Below are 20,648 nucleotides of genomic sequence, written 5' to 3'. Positions count from 1 at the left end.
TGTATCTCAGAATTTTGGGTGGTGACCTATGAATTCCATTAACGTTGAACTTCCGAAGCAGAACGGCCATAGCATGGAGGTCACCCGCATGTGAATATAAGTCTTTCTAATTTATGTCATTTTTCTATAATGTACCAGTTTAATCTTGGTCAACTAATTGTCTCATCCCTGTTCTGTTATAAATTTTAAATGCTAATTACTTATAGCTGTGAGACAATCAATTATGCTAACACCCTAGAGATAAAAAGACTCACATTTGTTTTACATTTTAAAAGTTGGGCTTTGAAAATAAAGCCTCTGAGGAAAAGGGAGAATTAAAAATAAGTATGAAGTGTAAAGATAGTTGAAATTTAAAGGCTTGTACCATAAGAAAAAAGCATGGGGAAGAATGTACTCAAGTAAACAAAGGACACTACATTTAACACACGAAGCGCTGGAGGAACTCGGTAGGTGGTTCTCCACCTCTTCCCTGCACCTTTTCATACTGGCTATCTCCCCTCTTCCTTTCAGTCCGGATGAAGGGTCTTGACCCGAAATGTCAACTGTCCATTTCCTTCCATAGTAGCTGCCTGACCTGCCGAGTTCCTCCAGCACATTGTGTGTTGCTCCAGATTCCAGCATCTGCAGTCTCTTGTGTCTCGACACTACATTTATTCATGTTTTTTTGAAATATTGAAGTCTGAACAGATTTTTATATTAAAAAGCTTATTTTAAACATCAAGTGTTTTAGCTACTAAGAAAAAAATAGCATTTAATTTCTTTCTGTATGTTCAATAATGTGATTGGAACATCCACTTTTTTACTAGAAGATTTTGGTCATTCCCATTTCTTTTGCCTTTGAACTTCTTGGTGATTTCTCATTAGCACTTTTCTAACCATCCCTTTACTTTTAATCAGTGTATTTGTTTTGTCTTCATTTCTTGACTTTCTCCTGAGCCAATCAATAAAATGTGACAGAAAAAAATATGATGTTGTAGGCAGGAAGTTACACCATAAGAAGTATATTTAAAAGGAAAAATGTTTATTTTTCTCAATAACTATTTTTGTCTCCTTTTATGCTATATACAGCTGAGAATGAGATGATTATCTTTCAATATTTCCTTAAGATGTTTGCTAAACAAATAGGTCATAAACTGATCAATCTGAATTCATAATATGAATTATATATGTGTATATATAATACATAGATGTATATACTTACCCTATCCCATCAATTGTGTATATATAATACATAGATGTATATACTTACCCTATCCCATCAATAAACTGAAGATAGGTCATCTCTCTTGATCTGTATTTAAACCTGATGCATGTCAAAGACTCAAACTCGGATAAAGCAGTAATTATTAATGCTCTCTGGGCTCTCCCTGTGGAAGAACAGCCAATACACATTTTAATAATTAAAACATCTTTACATATGAATATTTTGCAGATATGAAGACAGATATACCAATAATGTTACTACTCAATTACTATAAAGTTAAAAACTGGAACAAATGTGGTTTAGACCAATTTTAGGCAGTGTTCCGGTCATACCAAAGCTGTAGTTATGCACTGGTAACCAACAACTTTGCCCAACTTAATGGACTTTACAGTGACAGAATTTCCAAGTCAGGTGAATATATCTTGGGAATGTTTAGATTTCTGCAATAAAACACTGGTTTCCAAAATGTTGAGATATGCTCTCATTTGACTTTTACTGTACAAAATTCTTCTTAAAGTGGACAAGCTGAAGGAGTACCAACTAGGTGACACACACCATGACCATTCAGCTGCAGGGTAATGTTACATTTGGAAATTAGATCCTCTATAATGAGTCCAATTGAAGCAACTTTTGGGGCCATTCATGACCAATCAGAATTCCCATAGAAAGTCTCAGATCAGAAATTGACAACTTCTGTCACTTCTACGCCACTCGGAAGTAAGAGGGTAAGTTTAAATGCATGTCAATGGGATCCATCAGGCCAAGGTCTCAGCAGAATTGCAATTAGATGGGAAGAGTACAGCATTTTGTCTTTTAATCTATTGAGCAACTCTATAAAAATTTTTTGACCCAAAATGCCAACAATTCCTCCCCCTCCCTCCAAATGAGGTGACCAAAACTGCATACAGTACTACAAATGTGGCCTAACCAAGGTTTCTTCCCAAAACAGCAATGCTAAAACAACAAAGTAGCCTAGATGAAGTCTAACCAAGACACTGTGACCTAGAACTATACTGTGTAGTGCCACACTTTGTGCACTGTGCTAATCAATTCAATAAAAAAAATCAACCCACAATGCTGTTAAGGAAGGAGTTCCAGGATTTAGATTCAGGTACAGTGGCGCATCACTTGGAGGAAAACCTGTTGTTCTTCTTAGTGGCAGAGATTGTGGGTTTGGTAGGTGCTATTAAAGTAGTCCATGTGAGTAATTGCAATACATTTTGAAGACCGTACATGTGGTGGTCTGTTGGGCCAGCAAAGGCTACAGGGAATAAGAAAAAAAAGTGAAGCTGAGATCAAGTTCACATCAGTCATGATCTTACTAAATGGCAGAGCAGACTCAAGGAGACATATGGCCTACTTTTTTGTATGTTCTTAAGAAGAGATGTATCTTTAATCAGCACTTCAAAATGAAGATGGCTACAAATTCTTCAGCCTTATCTTTGGCATCATCATCTTTGCCAGTGGAGATGTTCTTGGAATTGCCGCCTCCCTTTAATTGCTTTCGACCGCCATGAATCACAATTGGATGTGGCACAGGAAGTATTTTAATTTGATCAAAACTAAAAACAGAAAATGCTCAGCTAGTCAGGAGAAAGAAACTAATCTGTTGGTTTTGGCTCACAATCATCTTTGGCATGCTGCTTTTGCTGTTTAGCATGTACATAATAGCTTTGTCTGATTTGCACCTCATTTTAGGTATACAATGCTCCCAGCACATCCTTCTTTAGTCCTCACTGAACTAGATGTGCTGAGTTCATAGCAATGGCAGAACGATGGATATACCAGGCCCTTAAGTTACAGATTATGGCATAAGAGACTTCTGCTGTTGATGACCTAGAGTGACTTATGAAAATCCAGTTTTGGACTCATGAATTCTAAATTTCCCTTTTTTTTTAGCATGATGGTAATGCCATTTAACACTATGCACAGCATCACTGGAATAAAGTCACAATTTTCTCCACAAGGACTATGCATTGTCACTTCAGTTTATAATGTCATGGATGTACAGTATATGTTCAGACTGATGAGGAAGAATGTCTAGTAGGCTTATCCCTTGTGATTTGCTACAGTCTCTCTGCAATATCCTTCAATACATGTCTAACTCAATCAGTGGTGTTCTTCCCAAGCCACTCTTGATAACTGAGATTGAAGTCTCCCACCCAAAATGTACTTGATCCCCTCGATATGTGCAGTGCCTCCTCCAAACAGAGGTCTTTTTGTTCTTTGATGGCCCCTTAAAAATGTGAATCACTTCTCATATCTACTCCTCAACATTGATAGCCGATGGTGAAATTCACCATTATCAGCACAGCCTTTGACCAATTAAGAAAAAAGGTTCTAAAGCCAAGACCCCAGCCTAACAGTGAACCCATGATCTACTGGACAGCAGTGACCCTGCCTTATGCACTTGTGATTTGGACAACCTACAGTATGCACCTCAATGCACTAGAAACCAATGTCATCCTCCAAGGCCAACATCCCCAGCATTGAAGATCATTCAGTTTACTCCATTAGGTAGGATTATCAAGTGGACTGAAGATTCACAAATGTGCTCAAGGCTCCCGTGAAAAAATGCAACATCTCCAATGACTCCTGGGAATATCTGGCTTATGACTGCTCAAAGCACAGAAGGATCACTCAAGTCCATGCATCAGATGGACAGTGGAAGGAGCACCTAAACTCATAAACCACCAACCCAGCTACCCTGTCAGGCACGTCTTGCCCATTTGTGGAAGGGTCTGCTGTTCCCACATGGGTCTCATTGGTCACCTGTGATCTCACAAGACCACAGTGGAAGTAAGCCATTCTTCATCCCAAGGGACTGCCTAAGAAGAGGACATTTCCTTCAACTGATGTCTAGCCAAAGTCAGAAAGTTTTCAATTATCAAATACAATTCAAGGCTCGCAAGTTGCCTTTGGCAAGATCCTAAACAGCGAGGCCCATCCTGCTATTGTGGCACAACACAATTTCATCACGTTGGATCTTACACTGGCTGACTGGTTAAGGAGGCATTTTAGGGCCTGCCAGGTGATCCATTTCTCCTTTACCTCACAGAAGGTAGCTAAGTTTCCCTAACAGTCATGGTAACCCCATTGTCATCATCTACAACTTCTATTTGTCACAACTCCTCTTGGGTGATTGCAGTGATATTGCTGGCAACTTTTATTGTTACACAGAAGCTTAGGTGTAACTTCAAGCTTTTTTTTTGCAGTGCTGGGTAAATGCAGGTGGTGTGTGATGTCTGCTGTTTGCCATTTCCTTTCTCCTTGTTGCTCTCTTTAAGTCTGATGGTGCTATTCCATTGAGGATGTGCAAGCTGCTGACATTCACAGCAGTAAGGCAGCTATGCTTCTGCAGGCATTCAGAACCAGATCAATACTTTTGCATGAGTATAGAATGCTTGTATTGAAAAAGGATTCTGTTAACTGTACTTGTTCATTTTCTGGGATTTGTGCATTGTTGACAAACCCAGTATTTATTGCCCATCCCTAATTACCCTTAAAAAGGTGTGGTGGGTCACCTATTTGAACAAATGTAGTCTTTCTAGCAAAGATAGATCTATTGTACTGTTGGGTAGAAAGTTCCAGGATTTGCATCTAGTGCCAGTGAAGCAATGGCAATCCATTCCAAGTCAGGAAGGTGGGAGGATTGGAAGGCAATACGCAGGTGGTAATGTTTTCATGCGCCACTTTCCTTACTCAGTTTGGGAATAGAGGTTACAAGTATGGGAGGCTTTGGAGTAGTCTAAATAAGTGGTGTATTTTGTAGATAGTATATCCTGCAGTTACTTTGTGCTGGCAGGAGACAAATTGAATGTTTAGAGTTCTGGATGGGGTGCCAATCAAGTAAGCTGCTTTGAGGACATTGAGCTTCTTGAGTGTTGCTGGAATTGCATTCAACCTGGCATGTGAAAAGTGTTCCACCACACACCTGATTTGCCCCTTGTAGATGGTGGAGAGGCTTTGAGGTTGGCAAGAGGCAAGTCACTGCTCAATTTCCAACCTGCTTTTGTATTCAGTCTGTATGTGGCAGGGTGGCAAGTCCAGTTTATTTTCTGGTCAATGGTGACTCTCACCACAACACCCACCCCCAAACCAACCAAATCAGGATACTGTGGTAGGGGATACAGTGATGGTCATGCCACTGAACATCAAGTATAGATGGTAGCCTCTCTTTATGGAGATGGTTATTACCTGGTACTTTTGTAGCACAAGTGTTATTTCTTATTTATCAACTCCTTTCCGACTGTGTTCTATTGTGCCACCATTTCTGGTGAGTTACCTTTCTTGTAGGATACAATGCAGAGATGAATACAGTTGGGACAATAGCTACATTCGCAGCTTCATATGTTGAAGCTATGTCCAGTCAGTCTGTTGCTTAACTAGTTACTTTAGAGATCAGTCACCATTTGCACAGAACTGTGAGTGACTGGGCAAAAAGTCAACTTTGCCACATCCAAATGTTGAGCCAGGTTCAGTGCCTCGTGGTCCACCTGGTCTGGTACAACCGATTGGCTTGATAAGCCCTTTCAGAGGGTACTAAGGAATCAATTACATCATTTCCAACTATATGGCAGAGATGTTAATATTCACCAAGTCTCATGTTGACCAAATTTTGAATACCCCTAGATTATCATCTATTCCTGGGAATTGAGAAACTGCAGTTACTAACCTAAAATAAAAACAGAACATGCTGGAAACACTCACTGATCTGCTGAAAATTTCTAGCATTTTCTGTTTTGGATCCATTCCTAAGAATCTGCTTTCAGGAAGAAAGCTTTTTTTGCATCTTCATTTTTCCTCAACCCTTACTTAATTGAAAGCAAAGTCCTCAAACTCCAAAAGATCTTGTGTGGTGCTGTGTATTTTAGCATTCATGTTAAATATTGGCAAAATTAACAATAACAGCATTGAGTGTACTTTTATCATTTAAAATTATACAAAAGTAGTTATACAAACAGTAAGGTGACAAATTTAAGGTACTTACCGTAATTTGATTTGAAAGCGTAAGGTATATAAACATTCTTATTTTGTAAGAAAGGCCATAAGCAACTCTTGTGACCAGCCAAACAAATCGTATTTGGGTGTTCCCGATAATCACCAATTATAATGTCATGCAAGGCACTAACATTTACTGGAAAAACAGAAAGTGAAAATTAAAATATCAGGCAAGGCATATTTAATGCTGTTAAACATTAGTTACTGAAAAAGAGCTTTCAAGTTAATTGTTTGCAGGATTTTTATATTATTGTTTCATGTGTATAAAATAAATACCACTGTTACCATTATCTTCATGGCATATTTAATTTGAATCATGAGAAAATTACAGCTCAATTTTTTCACTAGGAGAAAATGGCAACCTTCCAAGCCTGCATTACTCAGAGGCTAATATTCCTCTTTTGGCATTTTTTGCATTGAGGGAGCTGCTTCTGTTATACGTTTTGATATCATGAAGCTTAACAAAGAGACTTAAAAACAAAATTAATTCCTTTAAGGAGCACCATTTCAAATAATTTAAAAGAAAGGGAAAAGCAGATGGTAATTTGAACAATGGTTAAATAGATGGAATGTTGCAAACTGTGTACTTGAGTTTTGTCACCTTTATGTTCACTGGGCTCAAATGATAAAGTAACATTTAAAGTGACAAAATGCTAGAAACATACAACAGATAAGACAACATCTATGAAAAGAGAAACAGTTAATATTTCAGGTCAAAGACCCTACAAAACTAGAAAAGTGAGAAAACAAGTTAGTTTTAAGTTGCAGAGAGGGTGAGGAATGGATGGATAGGGCAAGGGGAATACATCTCAGATAGGGCAAGGCCAGGATTGCTGTGGTGATCAATTATAATTCTCTATCCCTTTCCCACTCTGATCCGTGTGCAATTTTCTGCACTGTTCTAATGAGGCCTGATGTGAGCCCAAGGAACAGCACCCCATCTACCACCTTGGCACATTGCTGCCTTCAGGATTTAATATCAAATTAAACAATTTAAGACAACGTATTTTCTTCCTTTGTAGAAGATCCATCTCTAAAATTATTTCAGTTTTTCTCTCTCCACTGGACTGCTTTGTCCTTGGTGATGTTGAGCTGCTTCATGGTTTGAAGATCCATTCATCTGGGCAAGTGCATTGCATCATATTCCTGACATATGACTTTTATAGAATGGAAAGTCTTTGGGGTGTTAGTAGCTGAATCACTTGCCATAGGGTATTCAGTCTCTGACCTGCTCTTGTAGCTACAGTATTTATGGAGTTTGTCCAGTTGAATTTCTGGTTAAAGGTAACCCCCATGATGTTATAAGTGAAGGACTGAATGGTAATATCAATAAATAACAAGGATAGCTAGCCAAAGCTTTTCATTAGAGACAGTTAGTATCAGACAAAACTAACTGTCTGATAGTTTTGTGGCACAAGTTATTGTCCCATGCCTGTTACATTGTCCAGGTCTAGCTGAAAGCAGGCACGGACTTCTTCATTTGCTGAGGTGGCATGAATGGAATGGGATCTGTAGAATTTGGAAATGATCATCATCGTTTGCATATGCACAAAATCTGCACTGAGATATTCTACTCAAACCCATTGAAAAAAAGGAAATTATGAGAAAGGAAATGAGACATGGAAGGAGGACGTGAATGAGAATGAGAAGACAATGATTTTACAAGTAATTAATTGGTTATCATTAACAAGGCCAGCAACCACATACATAGGCTATATTTCAAAGCTTCTACTGTATGCTTAAAGTTACAGCGACAATATCGGTGGCATCCTCAATTGAAACATGTAGCACTTCATTAATGTAATATTTTTTTAAAACCTCAAAATTTGCACCATTTCCTCATGAAAACATCCTAAACAAATGAAGTACACAAACATTTCATTGCAAATTCTTACCTAATGGTCTGTTAATGTTCATGATTACACTAACGATATCACTGAAGTTCATCTCTTTTGATTTTGGAATATCTAGAAAATAAAACAATTTCACATAATTTTAGAAAGATTTCCCCCCCAAGACCTTATAAACATTTGTTTTTGTTACACCTCCCAATCAACTGAACCCTTTGTTGCCATCCAAATAATAGAATCAATGAAAAATATCAAGTGATCTGCTGAAATGCCTTTCAATCTGGAGCCAAAAGCCCTTCCTACCATCAAGCTTTCAAAAAGGTTACACAACAGACTAAGAAAAACTGGATCCTGGTGAAATTTAAGGGAACTTTTTAATATGGGCAAAAAAAGGTGAGGCACAGAAAGGGCAAAGGGATGAACCAAAAGAATGACTGTTTCATCTCCTACATTTGCAATGAAGTAGTTGGCAGAGATGGAAGGCTGGTCATGAGATAGGGAGAGATTGATAGAGGTGGAAGAGCATGGGACCCAAACAATCCTTTCAGATGAAGCAGTGATTCACTTCTACTTCTAATCTAATGTACTGTATTCAGAGGTGACTTCATGGTGTGTACGATGTTGGAGAAACACTTATTGGGTGACTCTTTTTCAAAACACCTGCTTTCAGCCTGCTTAGTGTTCTAATGAGGCCCACATAAGCTTGAGGAACAACAGGTCATCTTTCATCTAGGCACGTTGCAGCCTTAGGGACCCAATAATGAATTCAACAATTTCAGGTAACTCACTTTCTCAGTATGTATCAGACTGGGCAGTTCGGCTGTAAGGTTATCTACCTGCACTATGAGTTCAGATTTTTTTTCTCCACCGACACTGCCTAAACATTTCCTATGGTTCTGACCTGCATTTCACAGATGTTACATATTCCTATGTTTTTCCCTCTCTTCAATAAGCGTCATTAACCTAGTAACCAGATGACCTAACCAACAGCTTATCACCCTATCTAACCCAAGCAGAGATATTCCAATCTATCCCTCCTACACCATCTCTGCAACTTAAAACTAATTTGTTTTCTCTCCTTCCCAGTTCTGACAAAGCATCTTCAACCTAAAATGTTAACTGTTTCTCTATCCACAGATCGTGGCTGACCTGCTCAGTATTTCAAGCATTTTCTTTTTTTTATTTCAGATTTTAAGCACCTGCAGATCTTTGATTTTTATAATTCAAGTCTAAAAGGCCTCGATTTGCAAAGAAACTGTCCATCAGACCACTGCATGTTTTCCAAAGTGCAATGGAAACTATTGGAGAAATAGTTGGAAGAATATTGGGAGCCTTGTAAGGTGGATTTGTGGATTGTGGTTCATAGGAAATATAATACCTAGAGAAGAAAGAAACCTTGTTACTGTTTTACAAACCTGCAGATGTTGAGAAATGAAGGACAGCTTAATTCAACAAGTTATAGCTAAGGACAAATATAATAGCAGAAAGTATAAAGGAATAGTATATGCAAGCATGAGATTGAAAAAACAAAATGTTAAAAGCAAATGTGAAAATGTTCTCAGTTGTCATCTCTTTGAACCTTCACAATTTAAAGCTGAGTATGCATACAAACATTGAAATTAGGAGCAGAAACAATTGATTGATCCCCGGAGCCTGCTCTGCTATAGGATCATGGCTGACCTAACAGTAGTCAACTATTATGAAGATATTCCATCCAGTTCTTGAAACCAATAATGCCTTTTAAACAATACTATGAAGTTTTATTAACTTTAGTCTTAGGCTGGAAATTCTAGAGGAAGTTAGGGGAAGGAAAGGCCAGAGCTTTGAACTGGGGAGGGGAAGTGGTGAGTGATTGGAGGCTTGTGGGTGTCAAGGGTTGGCATTGAGATAAATGATGGTGGGCAGGTTGGATTTCAAAGCTTCCATTAGGATTCTCCAAGCTCTGCTGATGCAAGTGATCAAGACCCAGCCAGCAAAGCAAAGAATGGAAGTGGGATGGAGGAGGTTAGTTAACTGTGGGGAGAAGAGTTGGGTGAGGCGTGGGGAAGAAAGAAGAACAGATCAATTTAAAGAAGGAACTTATCTGAATGGGGGTTTGATTTGTTCCTTGAACTGGGAAGACTTTGCTATCCCAAGAGTGCCCAGTAATATTTGCTACTGGGATACGTTCTCCGAAATGTTCCAAAAAGATCACTGCAATTGGAATGGTGTTGTGCCATATATCATGTCAGAGAAATGGACAACATACCCAGTGTCTAGTCAAATTTTCCAGAATGATCAGAGGGAGGTGAAGAACCCACATATAGTTATTAACATTTTTCAGTCTGGAACAAAATAAATATTCAATACATAACATGAAGTGTTTGGATTTCTAGGCAACAGTTTGCAACTGGACAGTTGGGGATTTAAATCTGGTACTGTTCTGTATTGAAGTTAACTGCACCAACTAAAGTTAAATTCTCACATTGCCTCACGGGTTCCTCAAATGTTGATGTGACAAACTACAAAAGCCTAATTATGTCTTGTTCAGCTTTACACCTTTAAACTTCATGATGTTTCTACAAGTTTGAGAATTCGGCTGTTTTTGCTTACCGTTTATGTTTATTGATACACGATACCATGTTTCGACACTTTGTGATTGCAAAAATTTAGAATAACTTTGCATAGGACAAAAAAAACACTGAACCACAAATTATTACAGTTTTTGATTCTATAATATTTGCAATGTTACTAAACCAACAGGTCATTATTTTAATTCACATCACAACAATTAGAAAATTGAACACACTGCTACACAATGGCAATTACTTTCCCAATTAGCAAGCTGGAGTGAAAAATGAGCAAACATGATTTTGCTTTTATTTTTGGATTAAGCACACATCACATTATACCTTCACATTTGAAAATACTTGAGCTTGAAATTCTACACGAGAAACAAACCTTGGAATGAGGGTTTCGACAACTGTTCTCCCTGCATTAAAATAATAACAGGTTACAGAATTCTTAAATTATTAGGATGATCTGTAACAATATTAATAACACATTTTCTTCTTACCACAACAGTACTGCTCCACAAAACACTCAGAAAGAAGGCCAAAATTGCTCCAGAGATAAACTTCATCTTCTGCTGTTAGCTGAACAACCACCTTACACGAATATGAAGAAACACCAAGATGTGAAATATTTCCTACATAATACTATTTTCAAAGAAACCTAATTTCAAACATACTCAACTATAGATTTCTACAGGTATTACAATTATCATACAAAATGTCAATTTATTACATTTTACCATTAACATTGTGCTTATGAGTATTTCTCAACAGATCTAGAGAAATAAGCCAATGTACTGATTTCATTAAGCAGCCTTATAAAGAAGTGCCAACTGAAGTTTCAACACCTGTTTCTTGATTACGATTCACAATTGTCTCCCAGCTATAGTAAAGCTGTGAAGTGTTTAAGTCTGTGACTCACTAATCTCATTTCATACAAGGAAATTTGCCATCCTTACCCTCTCTGGTGGCTCCAGAATTACAGTGATGTGGTTTATGACTCTCAGAACCGGCCTAACAAGCCACTCAGTTGCTATGTTGAAACAAGATAAAAGTTAAAACAGACAAGCCACCTCATGTTACCTGAGAAACCAGATGCAAACTGAGCAAAACTGCTGCCAGAATAGTCCTCCTTGCGAAGATCTTCTCAATAAAATTTGGGGACTGTTGTCAAATGTGGGAAGACTGTCCCATGGATCAGTCACACAATACTCTGAGAAAGTCATAAACTTTTCAGCCAAAATTTCAGACCATTCCATTACAACATCTGGTTACAATCCTGACCCAATAGAAAGACAGACCCAAGAGTTATTTCCACATTAGTATACAGGAAGAGGGCATGGCTTGGGACTCCTTAAAGATGACTCTGGATTTAAAACAAGTCTTATGGGATCAAGGCAATCAGCAGGAAGGAAATCCACTGCTGTTTTACCAGGTATTGCTATCCCTCAGTTGATGAGTCACCTCTCCACCGCATTGAACAACATGCAGAAACACCAGTGACAATAGCAAGGGCAGGATGTACTCCAAGTGGGGACTTTCAATGCCTATCACCAAGAGTGGCTCATTTGCACCACCGATCTTCAAGCTGGTTGAGTCATGAAATTTATAGCTACCAGACTGTTTGCAGCATGTGGTCAGTGACCCAAATCAGTGGATATTTGACTTCATCTTCAAGTCTATATGTTGTCCATGACAGCACTGGCAAGGGTGGCCACTGCATAATCATTTTAGAGACAAAATCCTAACTTCATACCATTGTTAGTTTTCACATTGTTCTGTGTGAGATTACTACTATGCTATATAATGTAGAACAGTTCTGCCTGCTTAAAACAAGGCTTCCATGAGGCACTGTAGAACAACAATTTCTTGGCCTGGTATTTCCGTCCCTACGATTACTTTCAAGTTGTCTCTACGAGGCAAGAGAGAAGTCTATGCTGGAAGGAGAAGCACTTAAAAATGAGGGACCAATCTGCTAATGCTGCAACACAGAGTGCATGTCATAGTCATACAACATAGAATAAGGCCTTTCTGCTCATCAAGTCTACCCATTTATACCAATCCTACCCTAATCCCATTTTATTCTCCTAAGATTCTACCATTCTCCAACACACTAGAGGTAATTTATAATGGTTAATTAAATCACCAACCCACACATCACTGGGATTGAGGAAACTGGAGCACCCAGAGGAACCCCACGTGGTCACAGGGTGAACATGCAAACTCCACACATCAGGATTGAACCCGGGATAGTGGAGCTGTGGGGCAGCAGCTCTACTAGCTGCACCACTGTGCCACCCAATAGAAAGGTAGCATATAATAAAATGAGTTACGTGATCCCACAATCAACATCTGGATCAAATCAAAATCCTACTTGCCTGTCAATGGGATACAAAATCTTGAGGCACTATTCAAAGCCTCAACCAGCATTCCACACTCAGCCAACAATACCTCAAACATCTCATTCGTGAAATCATAATGCTGACAAAATGGCTTTCGTACTGGTCTACATGCCAAGAGCCTGGGCATTCAAAGTACTCAGCCACATCTAACGTACAAACAAATGTAGTATAAAAAGAAACCACAGATGCTGGAATCTGGAACCAAAAAAAACACAGGACACTGGAAGAACTCAAGTGGTCAAGCTGCAGCTGTGGAGGGAAAAGGCGCAAGTCAACGTCTCAGGTCGAGATCCCCGCACCCCCCCACAACAGGATTGAGGGAAGACTGCCAGCAATGGACGAATTGGGCCTAAGGGCCTGTTTCCATGCTGCATTACTTGATAGATACTTGGTAGGCATGGTAGCATAGTGGTTAGCGTAATGTTTTACAGCGCCAGCGACCCGGGTTCAAATCCAGCCACTGTCTGTAAGGAGTTTGTACGTTCTCCCAGTGTCTGTGTGGGTTTCCTCTGGGTGCTCCGGTTTCCTCCCACTTTCCAAAGACGTACAGGTTAGGAAGTTATGGGTGTACTATGTTGGCGCCAGAAGCACGGCGACACTTGCGGGCTGCCCTCCAGAACACTCTACGCAAAAGATACATTTCACTGTGTGTTTCGATGTACATGTGGCTAATAAAGATCTTATCTTATTTCAATGTGCAGGGAAGGGAATAGAGGCTGGTGGGTGATTGGTGGAACCAGTTTGGCTAGGGATGGGGAAGTGATGGGCACTGGAACCAGGTGGGGTAAGGGGAGTGGGGCAGAAAACCAGGTGGAGAGGTGAGTGTGTGGGGGAGGAGAGCACCAGGGGTGCGGGTGACCTGAGACTGGAAAGTTCAATGTTCACACCACTGAGTTGCAGACTACCCAAGCTTGAGCTTGGGGGCTGAGGAATGAGATATTTGCAGTGTGTTAATTAGTTTGCATTATAAATAGGTTGGTGGCTGCACGGACAGGAGACCCCCACCCCCAGAGACACCCTGGTAGCTCCAGCCCTTCCAGCCAAAACGTTGCCCATCTGCTGCTGGAGCTCAGGGTAGAGTGACCGGGGAAGCCTCCCTTCCACCAGCCATGCTCCGGGGGGGGGGGGGGGGGGTGTGGGTGGGGGTATTGGGGTGAGGTAGGGGGTTGTGGTTGGGGTGAGGGTTGTGGGTGGGGGATTGGGGTTGGGGAGGGGGTGGTGGGTGGGGGGATTGGGGGTGGGGAGGGGGTGGTGGGTGGGGGGATTGGGGGTGGGGTGAGGGTGGTGGGATTGGGGTGGGGAGGGGTTGTGGGTGGGGGGATTGAGGTGGGCAGGGGTTGTGGGTGGGGAGGGGGTTGTGGGGGAGGGGGTTGGGGTGAGGGAGGGGGTGGTGGGATTGAGGTGGGCAGGGAGGGGGTTGTGGGGGAGGGGGTGGTGGGATTGAGGTGGGCAGGGGTTGTGGGTGGGGAATTGGGGTGGGCAGGGATTGTGGGTGGGGGGGTTGGGGTGAGGGAGGGGGTGGTGGGATTGAGGTGGGCAGGGGTTGTGGGTGGGGAGGGGGTTGTGGGTGGGGAATTGGGGTGGGCAGGGATTGTGGGTGGGGGGGTTGGGGTGAGGGAGGGGGTGGTGGGATTGAGGTGGGCAGGGGTTGTGGGTGGGGAGGGGGTTGTGGGTGGGGGTGAGGGAGGGGGTGGGGAGGGGTTGTGGGTGGCGGTGTTGGGGTGAGGGAGGGGGTTGTGGAGTGGGGAGGGGGTTGTGGGTGTTGGGGTGAGGGGGTTGTGGGTGGGGGTGTTGGGGTGAGAGAGGGGGTTGTGGGTGGGGAATTGGGGTGGGGGTGAGGGAAGGGGTGGCGGGTGGGGACGGGGTTGTGGGATGCCCGCGGCTTCAGGCGCGCCTTTCAGCGCTCACAAGCCGGGACTGCGGCTCGCACTGCGCCGCCCTCCTTACCGACCGCGCTTCGCCGACCTCCAGAACTTTCTCTCTCCCCGCCCCACCCCTTCCCGCCCTCTCATCGAGCGCATGCGCCTTCGGCCACTTTCTTCCCGCCGCCAATCACTTCAAACTGCGCTGCCCGTGCACGAGCGCACGTTCCAAACCGCCTTGGCGCCGCGCATGCGCGCTCCTCTAACGGCCGCCCCAGGCGCCCCGCTCCCAAGTCCCTGGCCGCAGCGGCTCGCTGCCCTTCCGTGAGCAGAGGCGCCCCATCCCTCTCACCAACCAATCAAGTCAGTAAAAATCTTTCTCTTTTGCAGTTAATAAACGAGAAAATTCAATTTTCTGTTGTTTCAATGATATGAGCAAAGTACACAATGTATCTGAAGAGTATATTTCACAATTTTACTCTTTACAACTGTGAAAGAAAATTTAAAAATTGCAGATGCTTGAAACCTGAAATAAAAACAGAAAATGCTGGAAATATATAGCATGTCAGGCAGCATCTGCAGAAAGAGAAACAGTTAACATTATTGGGTCTAGAACCCTTTGACGGCATCGGGTTAGGACAACTTCAGCCCGGCAAATGGGTGTTGGAGGACAGGAACTGGTTCGGCTTCTGTCCAAGAAACAAGCCTTCAGACCATCCTGATGTAGGGTGGAGGTGCAGAGAGATCGTACATCCACGGAGAAGATGAACTGGTTGGGACTAGGGAATTGGTGGGGCCAGTTCTGATGTATGGTCCCAGACCTAAAAGATTAACCGTTTCTCCTTTGACAGTTGCTGTCTGACCTGCTCAGTGTTTCCAGAACTTTTTGGTTTTGTCACAATTTACAACAGATGATTCCCTCCTTTCTGTGCACATTAATGTTCCTAACAAATGCTTCCTCTGCTTCCCAGGCCCCTCCTGTTAGGTCAGCAAGCCTTACTTAAAGCTGTCCTCGTATCACTCCTTTTTTCATTTTTACACCTCTCCGTGAAATTTGCCCGCAGGTTTGCTCCTTCTCACTATTTGCTTACCTATTTTAAACATTGATTAATGCAAACAATCGTATAATATCACCAATCAACGGACATACAAGTAATGATCAGCCTTGAAATTACAGGGTGTAGCTGTGTAACCAGAGACCTAGTCAAACAGCAGCTGCATTCTGATGATACAGACTGCAGCAGTTTGAAATAATCGGCTCTTGAAACTAACCATGGTATTTATGCAATGATTAATTTCTCAAAACGTGTACTCATGTACAGCTTTTATTGTTTAGTATTGGAGTCGTAGAGTCATACAGTACAGAAACAGTCCACCTTGTGTGTGCTGGCCAGCAGTTATGCATCAAAGTGCTGTTCCTTACTCTGAACTATTGGTCAGTGGCCTCCTGTACCGTTACAATGAGGCCCAATGTAAGCTTGAGAAATAGCATCTCACCTTCCAGCTGGGCACATTGCAGCCTTCTGGATTCAATTTTGAATTTTACAACCTCAGGTAATTTGAATTCTCTCTCTATATCAGGTATCTGCCTGTGATATCAGATCAGCTTGTTTGTCCCCCTGCCCCCCTGTTTTTCTTTTCACTTTCTGGAAGTGGAAAACGTGACCAGTCTGACCTGCTGGGCATGTGTTCCCGCTCTGTGGTTTGTAATACCAACATTATTTTGTATTTCTGTTCTTTTGTCTACATTCTCACTCTCTAACTGCTCCTATTCACTCGTTGACCAGATAATCTTGTGTATAGCATATCCCCACTGTTACCCCAGTTTTATCCTATTAGAGACATCCCCCCTCCTGCCCCTTCCCTGGAGCATAACTTCTGTCTCCTTCCCAGTTCTGAAGAAATCTTCAACCTGAACAGTTAATTCCGTTTCTCTTTGCAGCTTGAGCTCCTCAGTTTTTCCAGCATTTTCTGTCTTCGTTTTAGATTTCCAGCATCTGCAATCTATTATTTTTTATTTTTATCTGTCAATGACTCATGATCATCCATAGGGTTAATATTCTCAGCAGCATTAAACAAATAAGGGAATGATCAGAGGGGTTGCATTGTCGGATGAAATGATCTATCCCTTATGGGACTTCACACCACCCCATTGAAACTGACATTTGGATTCTTGACAAAAAAAACACTAAAAATGCCACCAAATTATCAAAGTGAAACTTACTGCATAAGTATTAATGAAAACAGAAAACCCTATGTGAGGCCTTCCAACCAGGATTCTACCAAGCACAGTATTCTCTCTGTGACTGCGGGAAAACTGCTCCCTATCACTTGGGAGGGCAGCAGATGACCATGATGGACATTTATAATGAGTCCTTGGCTGGAAGTGCCGTTTACTGACTTATCTAAAGGGGCTGTATTCTAGGGTATCTGACTGTGGAGCACAGTCAAGGGGCATTGCCTGGGAGGGACAACAGCATCGTCAAGTTGCACGGTTCCAGTGAAACTCTCCTGGACTTGCCAGACAAAGGGCTGCATACCTTTTGTGACCCAAATGTTTCAGCTGTCATTGAAATCTACAAATCCATGCTGACACCGATGACAAGTTCCTGCACTATAGCTACAGTAGCTGCTCCATGAGTGTAATGTTGTGCTATCTGTTAAAGGAACTGACAGCTAGCAGAAATCTGTTCCTGGTCTACATCTTGCTGATCTTGAAGGCAAATCTAATCCCAGTTCACTCGATCTGGGTGGTATGTCTCTGTTCGTGAAGAGCAGCCTGCTCACACCTAACAGAAGCCAGTTTCTGGCTGGCACTGCTCTGTTCCTTCATGACAACAATTTGCTTTGGGGGACTATAAGCACAGCTCTGATTAGTGTAGTCTAAATTGCCACACAGGCAGAAAGGCTTCGTTTGACCTCAATGGAAATAGAAACCTGCTTCATCAGTCACTATTACAGGATAGTTTTGATGCTGATTGCCGTAGAAACGTGTACACTAATTCCTCAATTTACAAATGCTCAATTTACACCAATTATTTTTTGGGTCAAGTGTCATTGAATAATGAAGTCACTCTTCACTATAATGAATAGCAAGTTTTACGTTTGATTGTACTCTTACACCATTATGTTTTTGAAGAGATCACTGTGCTCTGCTTGTAGTTGGGATTGACTTCAATATATTTTGTGCATCTTTCAAGATGGCTTCAAAACATCCTAGCAATTCTAAAGAATGCAATTCTGCCAAGAAATGCCAGCAAGCTATAACTGATAAAACTGAGCTGTGTGTAGTTAATTAGTGAAAAAGGTGAGAATTTTGCAGGCAGTAGTTATTCATTAAACATTATTGCATTGATAATGTGAACAATTCTTAATAAAACTTGGTTCCCATTACTCGCTGCAGCACGTGATGAGGTAGAACAATTTGGAGCTGGAGGTATTTTCATATTTCTCTCCAATAATAACTACTTTTCCTTAGCATGGTGCTGGGAATGTCAGCAGTCTACAAACCAACTTCCAGAACTGTGCCATCTACTGGAAAGATACTAATTGTCTTAAACTTTATACCTTGTCCTAATCTAACTTGCCATCCCTATTTCTCTCAGCTGTTCAATAAAAAAAGGTCCATGCAGAAGTGACTTTTTTTTCTGGGCTCCTCCATGCTGAGGTGCTCTTCCCAACAGAACATCTCTTTGTTTATTTTTTGTGGAAATATTCTGTAACAATTCTTCTACACAGAACTACTAGATAAGTTTACCTTGTGGGCCCATTCTTTAATCAGTTCTTTTGTCCACACACAACACAAAAGGCCTGCTTTTTTGAACTGTATTCTTGTGAAAAAGCTTTGCCTGCACTTTGATTAAAGTTGCCATTGTCCATTGTTTTGTGATTTCATGTTAAATTGCAGAATTTTGTGTTTGATTTAACATAAACAATCAATACCATGGATGGGATCTGATAACATTAGTTTTCATTATTCCTTACACATCCCTGCCAAGACTGAAAGCCCAGAGTGGAAGCATGAGCTCAGCAGTGATCTGACAATATCTGGGAGGGTGTGTGTGTTGGGGGTGGGGTAGGGGCTTCATTCACTGTCATACTTAGTTGAATGCCTCTCAGAGGAATACATGGCATGTTGGGTGTGAAGAGACTATAGAAAAGCTAATAGTCTCAGTGGTGTCAGTGAACAAAGCTTATTACATCTTTTCCCCCTCCCCCACCCACCTACCTTCCCCCTCTCACCTGGACTTGCCTATCACCTGAATTCACCTGTCCCCTGCCTGTGTGTGCTCCTCCCCCTCCCCCCACCTTCGTATTCTGGCTTCTGCCCTCTTCCTTTCCAGTCCTGATGAAGGGTCTCAGCCCGAAACGTCGACTGTTTCCCTCTGTGGATGCTGCCTGACCTGCTGAGTTCCTCCAGCACTTTTTGTGTATTGCTCCAGATTCCAGCATCTGCAGAATATTTTGTGTCTGAATACAACACCTACAAGTTGAAAGGAATTCACTACATCTTCAGTACAATTACGTTCTCATGCATGGTAGGTTAATGAAAGTAAATGCTCTTTCTTCGTTTTTTGAATGGATAATTGGTGTGGAATATAATTTTTGTATATTATTGTCGAGTATGATTATTGCTTTAGGATTGGTGGGGTTGCTGTCAATTTAAGAGAGTGCCATGTGATTAACAATTGCTACGATGTATGTACCTGCTCTGAACCTCAGTTGGGGCCTGACTACCATATGGGTTGTGGTGACTGGAAACTCGGAGGGAGTTAATGAGAGACAGCTGCCCCAGAGATAAAGTCAGAGAACCCACAGTACACCACAATCAATTTTGTCATATAACCTCTCCTGCCTTTAACAGACCTTCCCTTTCTTCTTTTCCTCCATTTCCCACCCCTCCTACCCCAAACTTTCTCTGTAACTTTTTCCAGTTTCGATGAAAAGTCATTAACATTTTTGTCTCCACGGATGTTGCCTGATTTGCTGAGTATTTCCAGTACCTTCTGCTTCAATTTTGGATTGCTAACTAGTATTTTGTTTTGCAATGTGCAAATTGTGCCCAGTTGGTGAGCAGCGGCATTACCCATTCAAGTGTTCCCCTGGGTAAGTTCAAGGATGGTTGCTTGGGGCAAGGGCTACTTTCTTCAGCCATGGCTTATGATCACCCAAAATTTCTGAGCAGAAAAGATTAACAATAGCCATGCCAGGATAATAAGGGACATTGAGCATCACCCGCATGCCCTGGAGGATTGCTTCAGGTTTCTCAGTAAGATCTGGCCAGGATCTGGTGAGTAACTGGCAGGATTCCTGCACATCACGATCAACTGGGTGTGCCGGAGGCAGATTAACAAGAAGACACATGATTGGATGAGGAACAGGTGAGCTAAGGTGAGAGAGCAGCAGAGGAAGATGCCTACCAAGGGTGTTCAGACTATGCAGCAATTTTGGTGAATAGCTCGATCGCTTTCCAGTAGATATGAAACCAGTGACTTTTCCAGTAATGGTCTTGGTAAACTCAGTTACCAACCCTTAATCCTATGTTCTGTAACACTGTAAACATTCAGCCAACATTCCCATAGATGCCTTATAACAAACCAAACTCAGAGCTGTTCTACAAACATTGCAGATGAAAGTGCTAGAAGTGTTATAGATTGTAATGCGCATTCAAAAGCAGTAAGTTGCTTTTAATTATTGTACATCCAGTTGTCAATACCCAGCTCTAAATTAAAAAAATAACAGATACTCATTCCATTATTCCTGCAAGATGCTCCCCC

The 20,648-nt window shown here is 41.7% G+C and overlaps 1 protein-coding gene across 1 annotated transcript in view; it reads right to left on the bottom strand.

The window, feature by feature from the left end:
- Positions 1–6,299, bottom strand: part of LOC127577869 (embryonic protein UVS.2-like) — a 40,482-nt gene extending 34,183 nt beyond the window's left edge. The window contains exons 1-2 of the mRNA XM_052029503.1: positions 6,195–6,299; positions 1,250–1,367 (exon numbers count right to left, since the gene is read on the bottom strand). Coding sequence (XP_051885463.1) covers positions 1,250–1,281 — 32 coding nt within the window. The 5' untranslated portion in view covers positions 1,282–1,367; positions 6,195–6,299. The remainder of the gene's footprint in view (positions 1–1,249; positions 1,368–6,194) is intronic.
- Between the last annotated feature and the right edge of the window lie 14,349 nt (positions 6,300–20,648).

Source organism: Pristis pectinata, chromosome 14, assembly GCF_009764475.1.
Source record: "Pristis pectinata isolate sPriPec2 chromosome 14, sPriPec2.1.pri, whole genome shotgun sequence".
Classification (NCBI taxonomy): Eukaryota; Metazoa; Chordata; class Chondrichthyes; order Rhinopristiformes; family Pristidae; genus Pristis; species Pristis pectinata.
Note: the sequence above shows the minus strand (reverse complement) of the source record. Positions and strands in the feature narration are given on the sequence as shown.